At 41.2% G+C, this 27093-nt stretch overlaps 1 protein-coding gene across 10 annotated transcripts; it reads left to right on the forward strand.

Moving 5' to 3' along the window:
* The first annotated feature begins 707 nt into the window (after positions 1-707).
* LOC149748230 (uncharacterized) lies at positions 708-26937 on the forward strand. 10 transcript variants are annotated; one of them, XM_089918949.1, is made up of 4 exons: positions 708-7036; positions 7442-7578; positions 12264-16924; positions 17231-26937. In XM_089918949.1, the coding sequence occupies exons 1-3, from the start codon at positions 6954-6956 to the stop codon at positions 12491-12493; spliced, it is 450 nt and encodes a 149-aa protein (XP_089775075.1). In that variant the 5' UTR covers positions 708-6953; the 3' UTR covers positions 12494-16924; positions 17231-26937. The 10 variants fall into 10 exon arrangements, 1 of the variants encoding a protein (XP_089775075.1); XR_016394658.1 differs by having other exon boundaries at positions 708-16924; positions 17231-20268; positions 22211-26937; XR_016394659.1 differs by having other exon boundaries at positions 708-16924; positions 17231-19046; positions 20183-26937.
* Positions 26938-27093: the final 156 nt, after the last annotated feature.

Consider the following 27093-nt stretch of genomic DNA (forward strand, 5'->3'; position numbering starts at 1 on the left):
TTGTATATATGTGCCACATCTTCTTTATCCATTCATCCAATGATGGACACTTAGGTTGCTTCCATCTCCTGGCTATTGTAAATAGAGCTGCAATGAACATTTTGGTACATGACTCTTTTTGAATTATGGTTTTCTCGGGGTATATGCCCAGTAGTGGGATTGCTGGGTCATATGGTAGTTCTATTTGTAGTTTTTTAAGGAACCTCCATACTGTTCTGCATAGTGGCTGTACCAATTCACATTCTCACCAGCAGGGCAAGAGTGTTTCCTTTTCTCCACACCCTCTCCAGCATTTATTGTTTCTAGATTTTTTGATGATGGCCATTCTGACCAGTGTGAGATGATATCTCATTGTAGTTTGTGTGTGTGTGTGTGTGGTACATGGGCCTCTCACTGTTGTGGCCTCTCCTATTGCGGAGCACAGGCTCTGGATGCGCAGGCTCAGTGGCCATGGCTCATGGGCCTAGCTGCTCTGCCGCATGCGGGATCTTCCCGGACCGGGGCAAGAACACATGTCCCCTGCATCGGCAGGCGGACTCTCAATCACTGTGCCACCAGGGAAGCCCTCATTGTAGTTTTGATTTGCATTTCTCTAATGATTAATGATGTTGAGCACTCATTCATGTATTTGTTGGCAATCTGTATATCTTCTTTGGAGAAATATCTATTTAGGTCTTCTGCCCATTTTTGGTTTGGGTTGTTTGGGGTTTTTTTGTTGCTGTTATTGAGCAGCATGAACTGCTTGTAAATTTTGGAGATTAATCCTTTGTCAGTTGCTTCATTTGCAAATATTTTCTCCCATGCTGAGGGTTGTCTTTTGGTCTTGTTTATGGTTTCCTTTGATGTGCAAAAGCTTTTAAGTTTCATTAGGTCCCATTTGTTTATTTTTGTTTTTATTTCCATTTCTCTAGGAGGTGGGTCAGAAAGGATCTTGCTGTGATTTATGTCATAGAGTGTTCCACCTATGTTTTCCTCTAAGAGTTTGATAGTTTCTGGCATTACATTTAGGTCTTTAATCCATTTTGAGCTTATTTTTGTGTATGGTGTTAGGGAGTGATCTAATCTCATACTTTTACATGAACCTGTCCAGTTTTCCCAGCACCACTTATTGAAGAGGCTGTCCTTTCTCCACTGTACATTCCTGCCTCCTTTATCAAAGATAAGGTGACCATATGTGCATGGGTTTATCTCTGGGCTTTCTCTCCTGTTCCATTGACCTCTATTTCTGTTTTTGTGCCAGTACCATAATGTCTTGATTACTGTAGCTTTGTAGTATAGTCTGAAGTCCGGCAGCCTGATTCCTCCAGCTCCATTTTTCGTTCTCAAGATTGCTTCGGCTATTTGGGGTCTTTTGTATTTCCATACAAATTGTGAAAGTTTTGTTCTATTTCTGTGAAAAATGCCAGTGGTAGTTTGATAGGGATTGCATTGAATCTGTAGATTGCTTTGGGTAGTATAGTCATTTTCACAATGTTGATTCTTCCAATCCAAGAACATGGTATATCTCTCCATCTATTTGTATCATCTTTCATTTCTTTCATCAGTGTCTTATAATTTTCTGCATACAGGTCTTTTGTCTCCTTAGGTAGGTTTATTCCTAGATATTTTATTCTTTTTGTTGCAATGGTAAATGGGAGTGTTTTCTTGATTTCACTTTTAGATTTTTCATCATCAGTGTATAGGAATGCCAGAGATTTCTGCGTATTAATTTTGTAATCTGCTACTTTACCAAATTCATTGATTAGCTCTAGTAGTTTTCTGGTAGCATCTTTAGGATTCTCTATGTATAATATCATGTCACCTGCAAATAGTGACAGCTTTACTTCTTCTTTTCCGATTTGGATTCCTTTTATTCCTTTTCTTCTCTGATTGCTGTGGCTAAAACTTCCAAAACTATGTTGAATAAGAGTGGTGAGAGTGGGCAACCTTGTCTTGTTTCTGATCTTAGTGGAAATCCTTTCAGTTTTTTACCATTGAGGACGATGTTGGCTGTGGGTTTGTCATATATGGCCTTTATTGTGTTGAGGAAAGTTCCCTCTATGCCTACTTTCTGCAGGGTTTTTATCATAAATGGGTGTTGAATTTTGTCAAAAGCTTTCTCTGCATCTATTGAGATGATCATTTGGTTTTTCTCCTTGAATTTAATATGGTGTATCACCTTGATTGATTTGCGTATATTGAAGAATCCTTGCATTCCTGGAATAAACCCCAATTGATCATGGTGTATGATCCTTTTAATGTGCTGTTGGATTCTGTTTGCTAGTATTTGTTGAGGATTTTTGCATCTATGTTCATCAGTGATATTGGCCTGTAGTTTTCTTTCTTTGCGACATCTTTGTCTGGTTTTGGTATCAGGGTGATGGTGGCCTTGTAGAATGAGTTTGTGAGTGTTTCACCCTCTGCTATATTTTGGAAGAGTTTGAGAAGGATAGGTGTTAGCTCTTCTCTAAATGTTTGATAGAATTTGCCTGTGGAGCCATCTGGTCCTGGGCTTTTGTTTGTTGCAAGATTTTTAATCACAGTTTCAATTTCAGTGCTTGTGATTGGTCTGTTCATATTTTCTATTTCTTCTTGACTCAGTCTTGGCAGGTTGTGCATTTCTAAGAATTTGTCCATTTCTTCCAGGTTGTCCATTTTATTGGCATAGAGTTGCTTCTAGTAATCTCTCATGATCTTTTGCATTTCTACAGTGTCAGTTGATACTTCTCCTTTTTCATATCTAATTCTATTGATTTGAGTCTTCTCCCTTATTTTCTTGATGAGTCTGGCTAATGGTTTATCATTTTTGTTTATCTTCTCAAAGAACCAGCTTTTAGTTTTATTGATCTTTGTTATCATTTCCTTCATTTCTTTTTCATTTATTTCTGATCTGATCTTTATGATTTCTTTCCTTCTGCTAACTTTGGGGTGTTTTTGTTCTTCTTTCTCTAATTGCTTTAAATGCAAGGTTAGGTTGTTAATTCGAGATGTTTACTGTTTCTTAAGTTAGGATTGTATTGCTATAAACTTACCTCTTAGAACTGCTTTTGTTGCATCCCATAGGTTTTGGGTCGTCGTGTCTCCACTGTCATTTGTTTCTAGGTATTTTTTGATTTCCTCTTTGATTTCTTCAGTGGTCACTTCGTTATTAAGTAGTGTACTGTTTAGCCTCCATGTGTTTGTATTTTTTACAGATCTTTTCCTGTAATTGATATCTAGTCTCATAGCGTTGTGGTCGGAAAAGATACTTGATACAATTTCAATTTTCTTAAATGTACCAAGGCTTGATTTGTGACCCAAGATATGATCTATCCTGGAGAATGTTCCATGAGCACTTGAGAAAAATGTGTATTATGTTGTTATTGGATGGAATGTCCTATAAATATCACTTAAGTGCATCTTGTTTAATGTATCACTTAAAGGTTGTGCTTCCTTATTGATTTTCATTTTGGATGATCTGTCCATTGGTGAAAGTGGGGTGTTAAAGTCCCCTAATATGAATGTGTTACTGTCGATTTCCCCTTTTATGGCTGTTGGCATTTGCCTTATGTATTGAGGTGCTCCTATGTTGGGTGCATAAATATTTACAATTGTTATATCTTCTTCTTGGATCGATCCCTTGATCATTATGTAGTGTCCTTTTTCGTCTCATGTAACACTGTTTATTTTAAAGTCTATTTTGTCTGATATGAGAATTGCTACTCCAGCTTTCTTTTGATTTCCATTTGCATGGAATATTTTTTTGCATCCCCTCACTTTCAGTCTGTATGTGTCCCTAGGTCTGATGTGGGTCTCTTGCAGGCAGCATATATATGGGTCTTGTTTTTGTGTCCATTCAGCCAGTCTGTGTCTTTTGGTGGGAGCATTTAATCCATTTACATTTAAGGTAATTATTGATATGTATGTTCCTATTACCATTTTCTTAATTGTTTTGGGCTCATTACTGTAGGTGCTTTCCCTCTGTTGTGTTTCCTGCCTAGAGAAGTTCCTTTAGCATTTGTTGTAAAGCTGGTTTGGTGGTGCTGAACTCTCTGAGCTTTTGCTTGTCTGTAAAGGTTTTAATTTCTCCATCGAATCTGAATGAGATCCTTGCTGGGTAGAGTAATCTTGGTTGTAGGTTTTTCCCTTTCATCACTTTAAAAATGTCACTGCCTTCTGGCTTGCAGAGTTTCTGCTGAAAGATCAGCTGTTAACCTTATGGGGATTCCCTTGTGTGTTATATGTTGTTTTTCCCTTGCTGCTTTTAATTTGTTTTCTTTGTATTTAATTTTTGATGTTTGATTAATATGTGTCTTGGCATGTTTCTCCTTGGATTTATCCTGTATGGGACTCTCTGTGCTTCCTGGACTTGATTAACTGTTTCCTTTCCCATATTATGGAAGTTTTCAACTATAATCTCTTCAAATATTTTCTCAGTCCCTTTCTTTATCTCTTCATCTTCTGGGACCCCTATAATTCGAATGTTGGTGCGTTTAATGTTGTCCCAGAAGTCTCTGAGACTGTCCTCAGTTCTTTTCATTCTTTTTTCTTTATTCTGCTCTTCACTAGTTATTTCCACTATTTTATCTTCCAGGTCACTTATCTGTTCTTCTGCCTCAGTTATTCTGCTACTGATCCCTTCTAGAGTATTTTTAATTTCATTTTCATTTCACAATTTCATTGTGTTGTTCATCATTGCTTGTTTCATCTTCAGTTCTTCTAGGTTTTTGTTTAATGTTTCTTGCATTTTCTCTATTCTATTTCCAAGATTTTGGATCATCCTTACTATCATTATTCTGAATTCTTTTTCAGGTAGACTGCCTATTTCCTCTTCATTTGTTAGGTCTGGTGGGTTTTTATCTTGCTCCTTCATCTGCTGTGTGTTTTTCTGTCTCCTCATTTTGCTTGTCTTACTGTGTTTGGGGTCTCCTTTTTGCAGGCTGCACGTTCGTAGTTCCCATTGTTTTTGGTGTCTGTCCCCAGTGGCTAAAGTTGATTCACTGGTTTGTGTAGGCTTCCTGGTGGAGGGGACTAATAACTGTATTCTGGTGGATGAGGCTGAATCTTGTCTTTCTGGTGGGCAGGTCCATATCTGGTGATGTGTTTTGAGGTGTCTGTGGACTTATTATGATTTTAGGCAGCCTCTTTGCTGATGGGTGGGGTTGTGTTCCTGTCTTGCTAGTTGTTTGGCAGAGGGTGTACCGCACTGTAGCTTGCTGGTTGTTGAGTGAAGCTGGGTGTTGGTGTTGAGATGGAGATCTCTGGGATATTTTCGCCATTGATATTATGTGGAGGTGGGAGATCTCTTGTGGACCAGTGTCATGAAGTTGGCTCTCCCACGTCAGAGGCACAGCACTGACTCCTGGCTGTAGCACCAAGAGCCTTTCATCCACATGGCTCAGAATAAAAGGGAGAAAAAGTAGAAAGAAAGAAAGTAAGAGGATAAAATAAAATAATATAAAATAATATAGTTATTTAAATAAAAAATAATTATTAAGAAAAAAAATTTTTTTTAAGTAAAAAAACACAACCAAAATGGACGGACAGAACCCTAGGACAAATGGTGGAAGCAAAGCTATATAAACAAAATCTTACAAAGAAGCATACACATACACACTCACAAAAAGAGGAAAAGAGGAAAAAATAATATATCTTGCTTTCAAAGTCAACCTCCTTATTTTGGGATGATTCGTTATCTATTCATGTATTCCACTGATTCAGGGTACATCAAGTTGATTGTGGAGATTTATTCTGCTGCTCCTGAGGCTGCTGGGAGAAATTTCCCTTTCTCTTTGTTCGCACACTTCCGGGGTTTCAGCTTTGGATTTGGCCCCGCCTCTGCCTGTAGGTCGCCTGAGGGTGTCTGTTCTTCGCTCAGACAGGACGGGGTTAAAGGAGCAGCTGATTAGGGGGCTCTGGCTCACTCAGGCCGGGGTGGGGGTGAGGGAGGGGTACGGACGCAGGGCAAGGCCGTGGCGGCAGAGGCCGGCGTGACGTTGCACCAGCCTGAGGCTCGCCGTGCGTTCTCCCACGGAAGTTGTCCCTGGATCCCGGGACCCAGGCAGTGGCGGGCTGCACAGGCTCCCGGGAGGGGAGGTGTGGATAGTGATCTGTGCTCGCACACAGGCTTCTTGGTGGCGGCAGCAGCAGCCTTAGCGTCTCATGCCTGTCTCTGGGGTCTGCACTGATAGCCGCGGCTCGCGCCGGTCTCTGGAAGTCCTTTAAGCAGCGCTCTTAATCCTGTCTCCTCGCACACCAGGAAACAAAGAGGGAAGAAAAAGTCTCTTGCCTCTTCGGCAACTCCAGACTTTTCCCCTGACTCCCTCTCGGCTAGCCCTGGTGCACTAAGCCCCTGCAGGCTGCGTTCACGCCGCCAACCCCAGTCCTCTCCCTGAGCTCCGACCGAAGCCCGAGCCTCAGCTCCCAGCCCCGCCCAACCCAGCGGGTGAGCAGACAAGCCTCTCGGGCTGGTGAGTGCCGTTCGGCACCGATCCTCTGTGCGGGAATCTCTCCGCTTTGCCCTCCGCACCCCTGTTGCTGTGCTCTCCTCCGCTGCCTCGAAGCTTTCCTGCTCCGCCACCCGCAGTCTCCGCCTGCGAAGGGGCTTCCTAGTGTGTGGAAACCTTTCCTCCTTCACTGCTCCCTCCCACTGGTGCAGGTCCCATCCCTATTCTTTTGTCTCTGTTTATTCTTTTTTCTTTTGTCCTACCCAGGTACGTGGGGAGTTTCTTGCCTTTTGGGAGGTCTGAGATCTTCTGCCAGCGTTCAGTGGGTGTTCAGTAGGAGTTGTTCCACATGTAGATGTATTTCTCATGTATTTGTGGGGAGGAAGGCGATCTCCGCTTCTTACTCTTCCGCCATCTTCCCCCGCTCCGCCACAGCTCTTCAGAGTAGCAGGGGTGGCAGTCATGGTGACAGAAGAGGATGAAGGAGGAGAAGGGGAGGACTCTTCCTGGACCAGGTTAACGGGGCGGAAGTGAGTAAGAAGGACAGTCATGGGAGCCCCTGGCCAGCATCTGCAAGACCGCGCTGCCTGCCAACGGGAAAGGAGGAAAAGGAAAGTCGGTTATGATCCAAGGTAAAAATATCCATTAAATTAACCAATTCTGGAACTTTTCCTTCTTTCGCATCCATACCAACAAAAATAGAAAACCCCACAACAGTGAAAAACACCCTGTATGTGTATGTGGTTGTGTTTGTGCAGGCCGAAGAGGCAGCTACTGGCCTCCTGGAGTGTCTTCCCATCCAGTGCCAACTGCGAGCTTCGCAGGTTCCTGTGTAAAAGGGACATTCAGGCCTCTGTTCAAAAAATCAGGAAAACAGTTTTTTCCTTTCTTCCATAGTCTTTCTCTTGATGTGTCTTGGTGTTTTTGCTGTTGTTTCATTTGTTTCTGCTATTTAATGTCATATGACCTCAGGCACAGGGACACTCGCAGAACCAAGGCAGACCCTCTGGGTGCCTGACCCTGGTCCTTCCCCCCAGGCCCAGGTCCTGTGCAGGAACCGCGGTTGCAGCCGTCACCAGGCAGGGATGCAGGAACTGGCAGATAAGAACTGGTCCCTGGAGACTGCAAGGTGGTGCAGGTGGGACTTTGGGTGAATTGAGGATCCAAGACCCTGGTAAGTTCTTAATGTTGATTGGGTGGGCTTCAATTAGAAAATATAAATTCAAAAGAAGAGTATTGAAAATTTCCAGATAGTGACCACAGAGTATTAAACTCTAAGCATGTGTTCTCTGTCTGTGATGGTTAATTTTCTGCGTCAAGTTGACCAGGCCATGGGGTGTCCAGATATTTAGTCAAACATTCTTCTATAAGTTTCTGTGAGGGTGTTTTTAGATGAAGCTATCATTTAAATCAATAGAATGAGTAAAGCAGATTTCCTTCCCTAATGTGGATGGGCCTCATTCAATAAGTTGAGTGAAACAGAAACATTGATCCTCTTCTGAGTAAGAGAGAGCTTTTCCTGCCTTCCGACTCAAACTAAAACATTAGCTCCTCGTGGATCTCGATCCTACTGGCTGCCGGCCTGGAATTGCACCTTGGGCTCTTGTGATTCTCAGGCCTTTGGACTCAGACTGAATCAGCTTTCCTGGGTCTTCAGCTTTCCAGCTCACCCTGAAAATCTTCGGATTTTCCAGCCTCCATAATCACATGAACCAATTTCTTATAATAAATTCTCTCTCTCTGTGTGTCCTGTTGATTCTGTTTCTCTGGTAAACGCTTCCCTACACACTTCCTGAGTACAAAGCCTTATACTACATTGGTAGTATCAATGAAGCCATTTTCTTCACTTGCCCCCTCCACACACACAGGAATTGTGGGGGAGAGAGAGAGAGAAAGAGGGAGAGAGAGGGAGACTAGTAGGAAGAAGAAATTGACTTGGTTTTAATGAGCTATCAGTAATGTCTTTGCTGTCATTATAAAGTACAGATAATATTTTTTACTATATAACAATGAAAGTATAGACCCCATAAAGCAGCTTACAAATTTCCAGGGTCTCAAGATCACTTATTGAAACCTATTGATCTAGAAAAATATTAATTTCATTTGCTAAAGGGTGAGAATTTAGAAATAAATGAACCAAGGTCCATCTTTTGTACAGTGAGTTCAGCTCTTTATCCTGTGCATGATCAATGGTACACTTTGTACTGTGGGACCACAAGGACTTATCCAAAATCCTGGGGCCAGATGTCAGAGTTCAGAATTATCTTGGATTTTTAAAAAAGTAGTACAGTGTAAGTACTGTATGTTATTTACACTCCCAACAGACTCCAGGACAGCACTCTGTACTAAATTACGTTTCTGCAATAAAGCATGTGAGTATCTGTGCCAGGCGGCTGAAGACTTTAAATAGCCTCATGTCAGTCCAGGTGAGATTTTGTTTTCAAATGAATTCAGGTGAGGTCAGATTTTGCTGCCAAATGAGTTACAAAAACTCAGTTTGTGGAGCTTCCTGGATTTTGGAGATGCAGGTTGGGGCAAGTAGCTTTGTAGTTCCTGTTTCCATGGTTGGCCTCCCCAGCCACTCACACTCACACTCCAGCTGCAGTGACCTCAGGAGAACTAAGCGAGAGAGGAGAGCTTGCTGGGAGAGCATCCTGGGATACAGAGGTGAGGCTACGGGGAAAGCTTAGGGTTGTGCTTTGCAATTGCCTTCCACACCCTTTGGCCCAGATAACTGAGAGCTACATGATCCTAGAAAATGAATCAGAACTGAATGTCCCCACAACCTCTCCTGGACTTGTCTCCTTACACACCGTAGCACACCCATGGAAACTTCCTCTAAAGCATCCCAATGGTGGCTGCTAGCACTTGGGCCCCTGAGCTGAGAAAAGACAGCCACCTCTTTAAGGAGTATTTGTGTCTGTCGACTGAGGGGCTGGTTGTATTTAAACTTAGGGAAAGAGCTTCAAGAGACTGCACCATCCAGTCACAGGTACACTATTTGGAAACATCATCTTCAAATACACATGTTAGTTCCTAAATCTAGTTATATGTAACTGTCACAGACACAGAGAGCTCCCCACCCCATGTTTTCTCAGCGTACCTCTAGTAATGCTCTCAGTTCAGTTGGTGTCTTAAGTATCTCTAGAGGCCCTATTAGCAATTATGATGCCATCTTGGAAATTCTCAGACTTGTGGCCACTGTATGATCATTGTTCTGGGCCTTCTTTAGAGGATGTAGTTTTCAAGCAATTCAAAGTTGTGGAGGAGGGCTTTGCCACAGGGACCCTTCTGCAAGGCAGGGCCTTCTCACCCATCTTGAAATCTTACCTACCCATGAAGGCCCAGGACCGATGCCACCATGTCTGTAAAAACCAGGAACAAAGCCTTTCTTACCTGGGTCCTCCAGTTGGAAGGGAACTCGCTCACATCATTTTAGTTCTTACTGAATTTTTTCTGTACCTCTTATGTAGTGTCAATTTCTTTTATCTTGCCAAATTATGTCATACCCCTAAATAAGACTGTTCTTTCTGGAAGGCACTCATTTTTCTATTTGCAATTCTCCTAGGCTAAAACCTTAAATGGAAATAAATAATTATGTTCTTAATAAATGAATAATTTTGGAATTAAATTGATTTTCTTTATGGCATTTTAGGTTAAAGATTCCTAGTGATCCAGTAATTTTTGTACTTTCCATTAGATGCTCAACAAATATATTAAACTGTGTAACCAATTGCATATTACAGATTATTCCCTTCTTTGTTACCTATATCTTTTTATGATATAGTTTGTGTTATAAATATTTGTGCCCTTAACCTTATCAGTGTTTGTTCCCTTATTAATTCACTGAGAAAATAAATTCTATCTTAAAAAGGATGTCTGATAAGTTTTTGGTGAAACTGAATTAGAGAGATGTATTTATTAAAAAAGGAAATCAGATTACTCATTAGTTACTCAACAGCAGTTAACTACAGATTGTGCAATAATGAAAGTAAAATTTAAAAGTGGGAGAGTCCAAAAAGAGTCAGCAAATTAGACTGTCAATGGAATGTGTAAAAGAATTAGAATTTAGCAATTTTAAAGGGTCACAGCTCTTCCTAGGAATTTAACCAACCATGGTGTTCAGAACAATAGAGTATGTAAAGGAATGCATGTTATATTGGTCCACATTAAGCCAGGGCACTGAAATGCTGAAATTCAAGCAAAAAAACCCTACACAATCCCCATTGTTTAAGAAAGAGAAAGAGAAGCAATTTATTCATCACCAGCAACATGATTATTCCCTACATTGACTGCTAAGGTAGTCAGTAGTCTAAGATTTGGCTTTGTTGAAATTAATACATTTATTTCTGAGACATACAGAAAAGGGATTTCATTAGCAAGTAAGGTGCCAAGTTAAATTTGAATTTCAGATAAACAACAAACAATTTTTTAGTATAAATGTGTCTCAAACATTTCATATAGTTGGGATTGGTATCTCAGCTCTGATTCCTGCCACCTTCTAATATCATCATTCATTCATTCATTCATTCACTGATTCAACATGGACTTACTAAAGGCCTGCTCTGGGCTGAGCTGTGTGTCGTCCTGACAACACAGTGATGAGCAAATCGGACACGATCTTTCCCCATGGTCCCTACAGTTTAATAGGTTGATCTAGACAAGTAAAAAGGCAATTCCTGTATAATGTGGTAAATTCCATGATTCACAGTGTCTTTATTCATAGAGGGGCAATTAACCCAGATCAGAAAAAGACTCCCAGAGGAAGCGATATCTAGATTAGGCCAAAAAGCAAAAAAGTTGGGGAAGTGGAGGGAGGTTCTAATCAGGGCAAAGCTTGCGAGGAGAAATGTCAGTGGTGCACTGGAGAAACTGAAAACTCCACTTTCTAGTGCAGTCGAACCACAGACCAGAAAGAAGGCTGTATGTGGTGAGAAACACAACCGGGTATGTGCGCCATGTCCGGGTCACCGGGGGCCTTTTTCAAGCCCATCGAATGGCCCATGCAGCAAAGCGACATAGTCATATTTGTAAGTTAGAAAACTCTCTCTGGCAGTAGAGGAGAAACAGGGCTGGCAGCGAGCACAGTGTTACTGTGGGAATGTAGTGGGTATGGGGGGAGTAGATTGATGCAACAGCTACTCAGGAGGTTACTCCACAATGGTCTTGTGCTTTTGTGGACGCAAAATCTTTGAGCCTATTCTCTGCCTGTGCTTTGATGTTGCATATTACATGGCAAGGCCCTGCTGCCTTAACTTTGCAGGGCAGTTTTGTCTCAGCCATTGCTGTCATGCCAACTCCACTAGCAAGAAATGAATACCTCATAAAGGGATAGGAAATGACATGTGTGTAATTTCTTACATGAACATATTTAGTACAGTGTACGTAATTTACACAGTGTGGTTTTAATTGACCTGGACTTACTGGAGAATCAGCCCAGAAATGAACACTATGCCAGGTCTGTGGACAGAAATGACCATGGGCATCTCTTGACTAGCTGCTTAAGAAGGTCACCAATTATACAAACTATCCATATGGATGACTCTTATCAGTAGAGGAATGTGTTGTAGCTTTTTCATGAAGATGAACTATGCCCAGCCAAAACGAAAGAAATAATTCAAATAGGAAGCCAGAAAGAAAGGATATGCAAAGGAATCGAGACCACTGATACACACGGGTAAATGGGAACAGGAAGAAGCAAACAACATCATCAAATAAAACAAATAAGCAAACACAGTCACATCTACTCTTTATCGAAAGCTGATTATGTGCGAGGAGCTATTTAAGTATAGTAAGCACATTATCACATTTAATTCTCACACATGTACTAAAGAATTAATCATTGTTCCTATTTTCCAGATGAGGAAAATTGTGGCTCAGCGTGTTTAAGCCACTCTCCCAAGATCACACAGCATGTAAGGGCTGGAACCAATATTTGCACCCCAGGTTTCTCTGCCTCGAAAGGACAAGCATGCCGCCCACAGCCTCTGGTGTGGCATAAAGGAAAAGATACTTTTCCTATGGGGGGTCAACTTGGCATTTCTGAAGCAGCACCCTTCCACGCTGAACAGAACAACAAGGACAATTAATAGGCACCATTAAGTTCATGGAATGCTGGGACGTCCCTGCTGGGAGGCCCACAAGCATCCATGAATAGATCTGAAAGAGAAATGTTTTATAATTTGTGAAGAATTTATTTAAGATTCAGTATACCCATCTACTACTTCTTAGTTCTACTGATTTAGATGATGACAAATGATTTAGCCAAAAAAGTAAGTTATTGATAATTGATTTATGAATATTTAGAAACAGCAACATTGATTTGGAGCCAGTGCTGGGAGCTATGTTCACCAAGATCAAGTCATGTCAGGCTAATGCCATGTTTACCTTATGTCTATGTGATCCACCTGAAATAGATTAGGGGGATGCCAGAGAGATACTCAATCCTGATTTCATCAAGCTTCCTAGGAAAACACTTTATGATATCATTTTTGAACCAGTGTGAGAATGGTAAATTGAACGCTAGTTCAACTGAACAGAGGTGTCGACTTAATGTCATCCTAAAAGGATCAGTGTTGACTTGGGTGTATCTAGTGATGCACTATAGGACATCAGACTTAGACTTGTCTTTTTCAATATATTTTTGATGACTTGGAGAATGTGATCTATCTTCTGATCTTCAACTTAATCATGGACACTTCATCTGGAAATCTTCATGTGGATGTCCAAAGCAACTCAACCTAAAATGTCCAAAACTGACCTCATTCTCCTCTCTCTCAGACTTGCCTCTCTCTATTTCTTCCCAGCTCAATTAATGGACTGCGATATTAGTCAAGACCCTTTTTTATTTTTTTTAATATCTTTATTGGAGTATAATTGCTTTACAACGGTGTGTTACTTTCTGCTTTATAACAAAGTGAATCAGTTATACATATATACCCATATCTCTTCCCTCTTGCATCTCCCTCCCTACCACCCTCCCTATCCCACCCCTCTAGGCGGTCACAAAGCACTGAGCTGATTTCCCTGTGCTATGCGGCTGCTTCCCATTAGCTATCTATTTTACGTTTGGTAGTGTATATATGTCCATGCTACTCTCTCACTTTGTCCCAGCTTACCCTTCCCCCTCCCCATATCCTCAAGTCCATTCTCTAGTAGGTCTGTGTCTTTATTCCCGTCTTATTCTCTACTAGGTAGGTGTCTTTATTCCCTAGGTTCTTCATGACATTTTTTTCCCCTTAGATTCCATATATATGTGTTAGCATACGGTATTTGTCTTTCTCTTTCTGACTCATTTCACTCGGTATGACAGACTCTAGGTCCATCCACCTCATTACAAATAACTCAATTTCGTTTCTTTTTATGGCTGAGTAATATTCCATTGTATATATGTGCCACATCTTCTTTATCCATTCATCCAATGATGGACACTTAGGTTGCTTCCATCTCCTGGCTATCGAAAATAGAAGTGCAATGAATATTTTGGTACATGACTCTTTTTGAATTATGGTTTTCTCAGGGTATATGCCCAGTAGTGGGATTGCTGGGTCATATGGTAGTTCTATTTGTAGTTTTTTAAGGAACCTCCATACTGTTCTGCATAGTGGCTGTACCAATTCACATTCTCACCAGCAGTGCAAGAGTGTTCCCTTTTCTCCACACCCTCTCCAGCATTTATTGTTTCTAGATTTTTTGATGATGGCCATTCTGACCAGTGTGAGATGATATCTCATTGTAGTTTTGGTTTGCATTTCTCTAATGATTAATGATGTTGAACATTCTTTCATATGTTTGTTGGCAATCTCTATACCTTCTTTGGAGAAATGTCTATTTAGGTCTTCTGCCCATTTTTGGATTGGGTTGTTTGGGTTTTTTTGTTGTTGTTATTGAGCAGCATGAGCTGCTTGTAAATTTTGGAGATTAATCCTTTGTCAGTTGCTTCATTTGCAAATATTTTCTCCCATTCTGAGGGTTGTCTTTTGGTCTTGTTTATGGTTTCCTTTGATGTGCAAAAGCTTTTAAGTTTCATTAGGTCCCATTTGTTTATTTTTGTTTTTATTTCCATTTCTCTAGGAGGTGGGTCAAAAAGGATCTTGCTGTGATTTATGTCATAGAGTGTTCCACCTATGTTTTCCTCTAAGAGTTTGATAGTTTCTGGCATTACATTTAGGTCTTTAATCCATTTTGAGCTTATTTTTGTGTATGGTGTTAGGGAGTGATCTAATCTCATACTTTTACATGAACCTGTCCAGTTTTCCCAGCACCACTTATTGAAGAGGCTGTCCTTTCTCCACTGTACATTCCTGCCTCCTTTATCAAAGATAAGGTGACCATATGTGCATGGGTTTATCTCTGGGCTTTCTCTCCTGTTCCATTGACCTCTATTTCTGTTTTTGTGCCAGTACCATAATGTCTTGATTACTGTAGCTTTGTAGTATAGTCTGAAGTCCGGCAGCCTGATTCCCCCAGCTCCATTTTTCGTTCTCAAGATTGCTTCGGCTATTTGGGGTCTTTTGTATTTCCATACAAATTGTGAAAATTTTTGTTCTAGTTCTGTGAAAAATGCCAGTGGTAGTTTGATAGGGATTGCATTGAATCTGTAGATTGCTTTGGGTAGTATAGTCATTTTCACAATGTTGATTCTTCCAATCCAAGAACATGGTATATCTCTCCATCTATTTGTATCATCTTTCATTTCTTTCATCAGTGTCTTATAATTTTCTGCATACAGGTCTTTTGTCTCCTTAGGTAGGTTTATTCCTAGATATTTTATTCTTTTTGTTGCAATGGTAAATGGGAGTGTTTTCTTGATTTCACTTTCAGATTTTTCATCATCAGTGTACAGGAATGCCAGAGATTTCTGTGCATTAATTTTGTATCCTGCTACTTTACCAAATTCATTGATTAGCTCTAGTAGTTTTCTGGTAGCATCTTTAGGATTCTCTATGTATAGTATCATGTCATCTGCAAGCAGTGACAGCTTTACTTCTTCTTTTCCGATTTGGATTCCTTTTATTTCCTTTTCTTCTCTGATTGCTGTGGCTAAAACTTCCAAAACTATGTTGAATAAGAGTGGTGAGGATGGGTAACCTTGTCTTGTTCCTGTTCTTAGTGGATATTGTTTCAGTTTTTCACCATTGAGGACGATGTTGGCTGTGAGTTTGTCATATATAGCCTTTATTATGTTGAGGAAAGTTCCCTCTATGCCTACTTTCTGCAGGGTTTTTATCATAAATGGGTGTTGAATTTTGTCAAAAGCTTTCTCTGCATCTATTGAGATGATCATTTGGTTTTTCTCCTTGAATTTAATATGGTGTATCACCTTGATTGATTTGCGTATATTGAAGAATCCTTGCATTCCTGGAATAAACCCCAATTGATCATGGTGTATGATCCTTTTAATGTGCTGTTGGATTCTGTTTGCTAGTATTTGTTGAGGATTTTTGCATCTATGTTCATCAGTGATATTGGCCTGTAGTTTTCTTTCTTTGCGACATCTTTGTCTGGTTTTGGTATCAGGGTGATGGTGGCCTTGTAGAATGAGTTTGTGAGTGTTTCACCCTCTGCTATATTTTGGAAGAGTTTGAGAAGGATAGGTGTTAGCTCTTCTCTAAATGTTTGATAGAATTTGCCTGTGAAGCCATCTGGTCCTGGGCTTTTTTTTGTTGCAAGATTTTTAATCACAGTTTCAATTTCAGTGCTTGTGATTGGTCTGTTCATATTTTCTATTTCTTCCTGGTTCAGTCTCAGAAGGTTGTGCTTTTCTAAGAATTTGTCCGTTTCATCCGGGTTGTCCACTGTATTGGCGTAGAGTTGCTTGTAGTAATCTCTCATGATCTTTTGTATTTCTACAGTGTCAGTTGTTACTTCTCCTTTTTCATTTCTAATTTTATTGATTTGAGTCTTCTCCCTTTTTTTCTTGATGAGTCTTGTTAATGGTTTATCAATTTTGTTTATCTCCTCAAAGAACCAGCTTTTAGTTTTATTGATCTTTGCTATCGTTTCCTTCATTTCTTTTTCATTTATATCTGATCTGATATTTATGTTTTCTTTCCTTCTGCTAACTTTGGGTTTTTTTAGTTCTTCTTTCTCTAATTGCTTTAGATGCAACATTAGGTTGTTTAGTCGAGATGTTTCCTGTTTCTTAAGTTAGGATTGTATTGCTATAAACTTACCTCTTAGAACTGCCTTTGCTGCATCCCATAGGTTTTGGGTCGTCGTGTCTCCACTGTCATTTGTTTCTAGGTATTTTTTGATTTCCTCTTTGATTTCTTCAGTGATCACTTCGTAATTAAGTAGTGTATTGTTTAGCCTCCATGTGTTTGTATTTTTTACAGATCTTTTCCTGTAATTGATATCTAGTCTCATAGCGTTGTGGTCTGAAAAGATACTGACTGAAGCTTGCTTTGGTTCCAAGTTAAACATCTGGACAAGAACTCTGATTGGCTTGGCTTGAGTCAGTTCCCCTCCTCTGCATCCATTACCTGCTTCCAGGGGTTGAGGTTCCATGATCGTCACAGGTGAGGTGTCTTTTTGGACCAATCAGTTAAGTCTATGGGGGCAAAATTATGGGAAAAACAATGGCATCTCCCTTGAAGTAAATAGTTAAGCAGTTTTTGGAAAAAAAAGTGTTTTTTTTTTCAGTAAAAAACACAGAATTCTAGGTAAACAAAGCCATAGGTGTCCACTGTGATCATCCACCCACTCATATCAGTGAGAGACTTGTCCTAGAGTCTCTCCAGAGCTCTCTCAGTCAGAAAATCCCCAAATGTATCAAATTGGCCCCCTCCCATTTTTTCCAAATATATTCTACTTTTTAAATACAGATCCTCCCCATTTCTTGCCTGAAAAATTAGTGGTAGTTTTACCTGGTGGCGCTGACTTCTGTCTTCACCATCCCTCATGTAACCATCAGAATGAACTTTCTAAAACACCAATCTGATCATACTTTCAAGATTCTCCATCATCCAGAGAATAAAGTTCCAAATCTTACAGAGAAGGCAACATCCCTCCTAACGAAGCTTGAGATCACTTCTCCAGGTGCGTCTCCACTGATTCCTAATTTATTCATATTCCAGTGTTTCAACTTGCTTCTTTTGGAAATGCACCCAGATGGCTCACCCAGCAAATACAAGGAACATTTGCTTAACTGCAGAGCTTTAGAAGAGCTTTAGAAGTTAGCAAGATAATTCTGAAGACCTTCTTCTTCAGCTGTTGATAGGGACCTGAGAGAGAAATAGATGGGGAGACACACTAGTTTACCCTTCCTTTCTTTTTACAGCTGAGATACTGAGTCCAAGGAGAATAAATTCACTTTATCTATGTGCTGATGAGCAGGAGCCCAGTCTTCTGACTCCCATTCCAATGCCCCCAATCCAGTAAGAAGTGAAAACAGTTCTTATAGTTATAAGAAGAGTCAATAAGGAAGGAAGGGAATACAGCTACAGGGAGAAAAGATCCAGAAAAGGAGGAGGATGTGCCTTCATTTTCCAGAATCATCCTTCACCCCAAAATGTAAGAATAAACAAGAAAAGCTTAAGAAGGATGGGGAGAAGAGGGGCCTGGCATTCACACAGGAAGTGGAGGCATAAAGAAGAAGAAAGGAGCAATGGCTAGTTTAAGAAATCATCTCCTCTGAATGGGGTGGGTCCAGGGCCAGGAATAAAGGGCCCAGATGGTTTTAATGACCAGACTTTGCCTTTCACCTTTCCTCTGGCTGCAGCAGGAACTGTCAGAAGGGAAGGGCCTTATCTCCTCAGTGATCTGCCTCCCAGGTTCCCACTGGTGCCTCAGACATTCTTCACTGAGCCTGGGTCCCAAACCTCACACCCGAAGCCTTACACTAGGAAGCCTGCTCACCCATTCCCAGACCTGCCCAGTGTTCAGAAATGTGGTAGGATTTATAAGATGAATAATTCTCAGCCTTGGAAGTCTCTTTTGGTCCTTTCCGTCATTTACTTAAAAATGTAAACCATATTGGAATATGATTTCTGGATTGTCTGGATAAAGAAATAATTGTTAATATTTGTGAGAAATAAAAAAATAAAAGCCAACTCCAACGTGTTGTCAAAAAGAATACTTAGAATACATTTGACTCTGAGGAAAAGAATTGGTAAACTCCACCTAGAAATAATTCTCCTCTCTTTCCTTCTTGTTGCCTTCCCCCAACAAAAGTTGAATTATTAAGAGATGCAAATGTTGTGGTTACCTGCAAATATTGAAATATTCACAAAAATTTTACCCCATAACAACAAAGCAGAAAAGTAGCTCCAGGAGTTCTGAAGTGAATCATTAGCCTTCTACAGATCTACCCAAACTCTTTTTCCAACACTTGAGTTAATACCAGTATCATGAGATCCCAGACTGTGTTCTTCTTTTTGTTAGTTTGGAAAGAATGACTAATCCCTGTATACTATTCTTAGGCTCTGTTATTTGGCCAATTTAGAAAGAATGGACTAATACTAATAATATCCAATGTTTACAGCACATTCACAGTTTACAAATCCTTTTTCCATTTAATTCTCACAGCAGTTCCCAGATGAAGTAACTTGCCCTGGCTCATCTGTAACTAAGTGGCAGAGCTAGGATATAAACACAGGTCTTCTGAATCCAGCCTTTGGTTTCAACTGTGCACAAGACAGGGTAGGTAATGGCAGCTGCTGTAACTAAGAGCCTTCATGTTTCAGTAAAGTTTTTTCTTGTTCTTGTCAGAGCAATGTGGTTGGTGGCGCTGGGGATTCTGCCCCATATAGTCACACAGGGATTCATGTTTGTTCCACCTGTGCATCAGTGTCCTCCACATGTGGTTTCCAAAGCCCATGGAGGATGGGACAGAATGGGAGATCACACACGGGAGAGATTTATTGTCCGGGCTGGTGGTGGAGCACAGTACTTCCACCCAGGTTCTTTCCACCAGACTATCATCTCAGCAAGGGAGGCCAAGATGTAATTCAGCTGTTTTCCCAGATTCACAAGCTTTGGGACAGTGGATTTGAGAGCTTTGTCTTTAGTACTTTGGCTTTATCAAGGCTCCATGAAGTCCCTTCAGCTGGGGAGATATTTATTTTTCTTCCCTTCCAGTATCTTTTCCCTCCTTTAAACTCCCAGAATTTCTTTCTATCCCTATTCCTAGTCCTTTCTTGGAGGTTGTTTTGAGATCTATTTTCTTCTTTTCTTTTAACTTTTCATCTATGAATTTGTCTTTTCCCTCATGAATCATAAGCTCTTTAAAGACAAAAATGCGATGAAATTAAGGTGTGATAAAGCATGATGGACCTGGATGCCTGCTGTAGAGTTTAGACATCATTCTGTAGGCACTGATGTGAGCCATGAGAACTTTCTGAGGTTGGATGGATAAAATAATAATGATAATAACGATGATGATGATAATAATAATGAGTAGTAGTGGTAATAATAACTAATGTTTATTAAGCACTTATTATATGCTAAACTTTGCACACAGCATCTTTCATAAATTATTTTTATTTAATCCTAAAAATAACCTATGAAAAGGGTACTGTTACTACTCCCTAAGGTTTAGAAAGGTTAATATACTTGCTCAAGTTACACAGATTTTGAACCTCCAAATTCCATGCTTTTTTGCCACCAGAGCTGGGTTTAGAAACATAACTCTGGAGGAAGTATGGAGGGCTGATTGGTGGCTAAAAATATTAGAAGTAGGGCCGCTCTTAGTTGAGGACTTTGTTAGCTTTTACAAAAAAAGAAAAGGGAAGAAGTTTCCTTCTCCACAAAAATTTGTTTCAATTTATTCATTCAAGATAACTGTTGGAGCATGGCAGGAACTGATCTGAAAGCTGGGGATCAGGCAGTGAAACAGACTTCCCTGTCCTCACAGAACTTGCAGGTGAGTGGGGGAGACAGAAATTAATCAAAGAATTATGTATATATCATTGAAAACTGCCGTGTGCTCTGACGGAAAAGCACAGGGTGTGAAGAATGCATATTCCATGAAAATAATATACTTTGGCAGACATGGATCCTACTTCAGGAAGTAACCTCTCACAGACATAGAAGACAAACTTATGGTTACCAAAGGGGAGGGGTAGGGGAGGGATAAATTTAGAATTTGGGACTAACAGATACACATTACTATAAATAACATAGATAAACAACAAGGACCTACTGTATAGCACAGGGAATTATATTCAGTACCTTGTGATAACCTATAATGGAAAATAATCTGAAAAAGAATATATGTACATATATGCATAACTGAATCACTTTGCAGTACACCTGAAACATTGAAAATCAACTATAATTCAATAAAAAAAAATTAAAATTAAGAAAAGAAAGTAGTCCCTTTACTGAGAATCCAGGTAGTCAATGAAAACTGGGCAACCAGTGGAAACCTAGCATGTTCTAATATCTTTTGAAACATAGCAAGTCTGTAACTAAGTTCTGGTTCCTTCCCTACCATTGAATCTCCCATCTTAGTTAATGGAAACAACATCTTCCCAGTTGTCTCAGGCCAAACGCTGTACTCTTCTTGATGCCTCTCTTTTTCTCATTACTTGGGTGGATTCCTCAGCAGATGCTGCTGCCTTTGCCCTGACAACATGTGGTGTCCCATCACTGCTCAGCATCGCCCTTGCTACCACCTGCTCCAAGCCACCATCCCCTCGAGGGGCTATTGGGTGGCCTCCCTGCTTTCACTCTCGTTCCCACAGTCTTTTCTCAACAGTGACCTTGTTGAGATATGTCACATCATGTCACCTCTCTGCTCGGAACCCTCCACCAGCTGCCTGTCTCATTCAGAGGAAGATCCACAAGCCTCACAATGATCCACAAGGCTCTTTGAGACCCAGGGTCCTTCCCCAATTTCTCTGCTCACTTCTTGGGCCTCTCCTGCAGCTATTCTCTGCCTCTTTTATTCTCCTCCAGCCACACTGGCCTGCTTGCTATTTCTTAAACCTCCCTGACTCACCTCACCGCAGGGCCTTTGCACTTGCTGTTCCATCTGCCTGGAAATCCTCACCCTGCTCCCACCTTAACTCACACCTCCTGTCCTCCCTTCCTGTTCCACAGTAACTCTTACCTTCTCACACTGTGTCTCCTAGTCAGTTCTTTTGTCTGTCATCTGTATCCACCACCTCTAGAATGTAAGCACTATTGTTCTTATTCATTGTCGTGATGCTGTGATACTTTAGCATTGAAAACAGTATCTGCCACATGGTAGAAACTCATTAAACAGTTAAATAAATTAACTTAAAAATGTTGAGGGCTTGTTCTGCAAGGCACTTGGCCATTGCATAAGCTCAAGCTGGGGAAGAGAGGAGGTCAGGCCCTGTGTCATCCTTGGATGGCAGACAGTGAAACACTGAGATATACCCTCTTTGGGATGGACACTGTGATACTTATTTCAGCCAACCCTTCAGGAATGAAAGTCTTATCTTCTCAGTGCAGCCCCTTTGGGGATCCCCTGAGCCAAAGACAGGGGCCTCCCCCAACATCACACCCCCTACCAGCTGCCCAAACCCAGCGACTGACTGATGTGGGATATAAAGACCCTGCCCTCCTGCCCCGGTCCAGAGCAGCTCTGGACTCTCCTGTCTTCGGAACTCCCTTTGGGGTTGGCTGAAGCCATCACTGGGCCAGCATGGCTGTTCGACCTGTCCCTCTGCCCGAATATGCTTCATGCCCTTCCCTTCCCCAGTGTGGATGCTCGTGAACACAAGCTCCATCGCAGACTGTGCTTTCAAGGAACCCATCTGTAACACCCCTCAAAGCAAGATGCATCTCTGTTTCTGATATTGATACTCACAAATAGTGACCCTTTGTCATTACAGGTAAAATCAGACTGTCTCCTAGAAAAGACAATTGGATTCATACCGGCTGAGAGGTTAGTCACCTCTGAACTCACAAAATTAATGGCATGTCATTAAGGAGGAAATATAAAATGTATCCTAGCAACTCTAAAAGAGGATGTTATCACTGGGAATTTGGGAATTTAGTGTCAGCGCAGGTAACTTATCTGCTTTTAACTGAGACCTCCTGAAGATAGTTCATGTCCCTTTTTGAGGTTGCTGGGAATGTGTGGTCTTCTCTGAACCTTGACATCCAAGAACAGTGAGGGTCAGTGGAGTCTAACTGGGCTAGGGAAGGGTGAAGGGGGCCATCACAGGCTTTTATGCATGTCTCTGTGTCGTTTCAACATATCAGGAGAAAATGTTTAGGTTTATTTTTCCAATACAAGTGAACAGAATATTTAGAGGCTAAAACATAAAATGCATGCCTCCTTAAGAAGTGGATGCAGGAGCTGCCACTGACGGCGCCTGATGATCCCTGCTCCTGTCCTTGCCACCTGCTGCTGCTTCCCTGCAAGACAAATCCCAGCATGTCTTGAACCACCTTAGAAGCTGCTTCTCATGCTTTTTGCTGATAATATAAAGACCAAACTCCTTACCACACTGTCGAATGCCATTCACAATCCAACCACAACCAAACAGTCCAGGTTCCATATTAATTCTTGGAACATTCTCTCCTCCCTGCCCCCCATCTTTCAGAATCACTTCCAGTTCCTTAAAGAAGCTCAGCCCATCCCAGCTTTTTGTTTTGGCATTTGCTAACTCCCCTTTCCCTCTTCTTCTAATTCTGCCCAGCTTCACCTCTCCTCAACCCGAGGCATGATTCATTATTTTCACCTTTGTTCTCATGCAGCACCTTGTTCTATCACTTTTCTAGCTTTTTTCTTTATTTAAAAAAATTATAGTATTAATACATAAGCATGCTTATGTATTAATACTGTAAAATGTAAAAGTACTTAAGAGTGGCAAGTATGGATCACTTCACCCATACTTTGATTCAGAAGCTGGTTGATGGTAGATGCAACTAGAGATGATCATACTAAGTGAAGTAAGTCAGAAAGAGAAAGACAAATACCATATTATATCACTTATATGTGGAATCTAAAATATGGCACAAATGAACTTATCTATGAAACACAAACGGACTCACAGACATAGAGAACAAACTTGTGGTTGCCAAGGGGGAGGGAGTTGGGGGGAAGAATGGAGTGGGAGGTTGGAGTTAGCAGATGCAAACTATTATATAGAGAACGGATAAACAACAAGGTCCTCCTGTATAGCACAGGGAACTATATTCAATAACCTGAGATAAACCACAATGGAAAAGAATATGAAAAAGAATATATATATATGTATAACTGAATCACTTTGCTGTATAGCAGTAATTAACACAACATTGTAAATCAACTATACTTCAATAATAGTAATAATAATAATAAAACAAAAATAGAAAACAAAAAAAGAAGTTGGTTGATGGGAGCAGGAGAGGAACACAGTCAGGTGTTCAATATATCATTCAGTGTACTTTTTTATATCTGAACTATTTCATTAAAAAGTGATGCTTTCGGGCTTCCCTGATGGCTCAGTGGTTGAGAGTCCACCTGCCGATGCAGGCGACACGGGTTCGTGCCCTGGTCTGGGAAGATCCCACATGCTGCAGAGCGGCTGGGCCCGTGAGCCATGGCCACTGAGCCTGCACGTCCGGAGCCTGTGCTCCGCAACGGGAGAGGCCACAGCAGTGAGAGGCCCGCAAAAAAAAGTGACGCTTTCCTTTTCTTTGCTACTGATCCTCTTTGCAAGAAAAAACTGTTAACAGTTTGTTGTGTACTCATTTTTCTAGACATATTGCTGTGTCCAACCATGGAAATACACACATACACATGCAATTATTTTTATTCAAATGGAATCACACTATATCTATAGTTTCATAATTTTAAAAAATTCATAGACTTTATTTCTTAGAGCAGTTTTAGGTTTAGAGAAAATTGAGCAGGTAGTAGAGAGGGTTCCCATTTACTCCCCTTCCCCACGGTTTCCCCTATTACTAACATCTTGGTTCCTTCCTCTGTGTCGTACATTTGTTATAATAATGAGCCAACATGAATACATTATTATTAACTAAAGTCCACACTTTACATTAGGTTCACTCTGTTGTACGGTTCCAGTTCTGTGCATTTGCCAGATACACAATGTCACATATCCACCAATACAGTGTCACACAGAATAGTGTCACCTCCCTGAAACCCCCTGTGCTCTACCTATAACCCCTCCCCCACCTCAGCTCCTGGCAACCACTGCTCTTTTTACTGTCTTTGTACTTTTACCTTTTCCAGAATGTCACATGGTTGGAATCATACAGTATGTTTCCTTTTCAGGCTGGCCTCTTTTACTTAACAATGCACACTTACGGCTCCTCCATGTCTTTTCATGGTTGTAATTAATTTTAAAAATTTTTTTATAATTAATTGAAAAAAAACCTGACATCAATGTTTTCCCATGTCTTTATGTGTGTAGATCTACCTTTACTCTTTAATAGCTACATAAGTCTTTCATAATGTGATTGCACAAGATTCTTTATCTGTTTCCTTCCTGGAGGGCACATAACTTTTTTCCTGTTTTCTAATTGTCTATTTACATATCTTTGTCTCCCACTAAACTTTGTACTCCTTACGCATAAAACTTGGTGTCAATAAAAAGCCTTTCTTCTGTCCACAAAGAAGAACTACATACACAAGAAAAGGGTGGTGGTAGCTCAAAGCAAGAAGAGGGAAGTGTTCCACTTCCCAGGTTTATTGGCAGGTATAGGTGTGATCTCAGAATACACAGGTGACATAGATATGATAGGACAACTGGTAATGGTGGATTCATTTACATTGTTGACACTTCTATGACCAAGCCTTAAGGGAGGGTCAGTTTTTTAAAAACAAAGTAGTGTCTTCCTCTAAATGCGTTTCAAAAAAGGAAGGTGTTTGTGCTTCAGCTTTGATTTTGCTCAGTAATACAGTCAAGCAAGAGTTTGTTTCCAAGTGAGGCATTGAGCTGTGTAAGCATTTTTGTTTATTTCAAATAAAATATATATGTATTGTTTGTCATTCATGCTACCCATCTATACCACACTATCCTCTGTATCAGGTAGTCCAATAGAAATATATCTGTTTTGTTCTTAAAAAAAAAAAACAAAGATGAAAAGGGAAGAGTCCCAAAGTGATGGCAGAGGATTGGGGGGTGGGGGAGGGATGGGTTAACACATACCTAACAAAACCTTGACAGGAGCTGGGACTGAAACTGGGGGAGGATGAGTAGAATGATCAGGGGATTTGGTCCTTCTATTTCTAAAATAAAGCAGCAGCCTCGGCCTGCTACTCCTCAGCAGTCCAGGGCCTAGACACCTGCCCACTTGCCTGCTGTGAGCTTCCCACCTGCCTGGCTTCAGCATAAGAAGGAAAGACCGAATTACTGGTAAACAGAGCTTCCTAAGAACACGGATGGGTGTGCATGGGATGACTCCCATGCAGGGCCTGGCCAAAAAAGGCAAGGAGGCCCAGACTCTAGGAGCTCTTGTTCCAAAAATATTCTTTGCTTGTAGAAACCGAGTAGATGCCAAAGGACTCCCAGGATGATTGCCTGACTGCTGCTGGGGCTGCATCTCATAAAGTTTCTTACCACCTCGTGTACAGAATGTGTCCTGGCGCATCAGTGCTCTCCGCCCACGGGAGCCTCCTCGTAGCCACCTTAGTTCCTCCAGGAGTCCCTCCCAGCCAGAGTCACCCCTAGTGTTGGTCGCTAAATGACTCCATGAACAAACAGTGTTGGAAGCTCCCTCTCCTAATCTGGGCTCCCCCAGCGCATAGCCTAAAACAAAGCTTCCAGTGAAAGTAGTTTATTTGGCAAGTGACCCCAGGGACACCCACAAGGGAGGGAGAAGTGAGGTGGAGAAGAGAAGGTATATGATTATCAAGTCATCTCTATGGGCAACTGCAGCCCAGGCTCCCAGGGAATCTCTGGGAAAGGTGCAAACTTGTCCTGGGAATCATCCTGCCTGGGGCTGAGATATTTATACGTCAATTGCTGAGAGGCTGGTGGAGGGCTGCTCCTGGGGGCATAATAATAATTCCCCAGCCCTTCAAGCCAGCCATACACAGGAGGACAAGGTGAACTTCTACAGTTCCAGAAAATTCCTTCAGGCTCCGTGGGGCAGATGCTGGAAGGTGGGAGTCAGCCAGAGCAGAAGACTTAAGGTAGCAAAGTCTGAGGGTGAGGGGAGCGTTTACTGCCACACCCTCCAGGGAAAATATTCACAGGAGGCCTGGACAGCCTCTGTAGGTATAGCCACAAGTGGTGGTCCCCACGCCCACCCCCACAGAGAAGTGATGGGAAACTTAGCACATTCCAGAGCAAGTGACTTCATTGTTGGCAAACCCAGGAGTTAGAAGTGCTTCCCCATTTATTCTAAAGTTCCTCATCTCTAAATTCCTCCTGGGCTGCTGGTTGAGCCCCATGAGCGACTCAGAACATCTACTGCCTATTCCCCTTGTCAGCCCTTCAAATACCTGGAAAGAGTCACAACAGTCCCTCTGCCCAGTCATCGTTCCCTCTCTTTTAAGCATCTCCAATTCTTTCATCCTATTCCTCACGTGATGTGGCTTTTAGTTCCTAGGCATCCCTCACACAGCCGCTTAAGTAAAATTAAAAAAAAAAAAAAAAAAAAAGGAACACAAATTATCTACTAAAGACTATGTGCAAAGTTACTTTTAAATGTGACACCTTGTCAACCCACGTGTTAAAAATATGTCATAACCACATAGCAGGAGAGAGGCAAGGGCTTCCCGAGGGTGATGGGGTGAAGACGGGGGTGGGGGGGCTGG

This window comes from Delphinapterus leucas, chromosome 10 (genome assembly GCF_059928025.1).
Source record: "Delphinapterus leucas isolate spDelLeu-1000000601 "Yukka" chromosome 10, BTC_Dleu_Yukka2, whole genome shotgun sequence".
NCBI classification, from domain to species: Eukaryota; Metazoa; Chordata; class Mammalia; order Artiodactyla; family Monodontidae; genus Delphinapterus; species Delphinapterus leucas.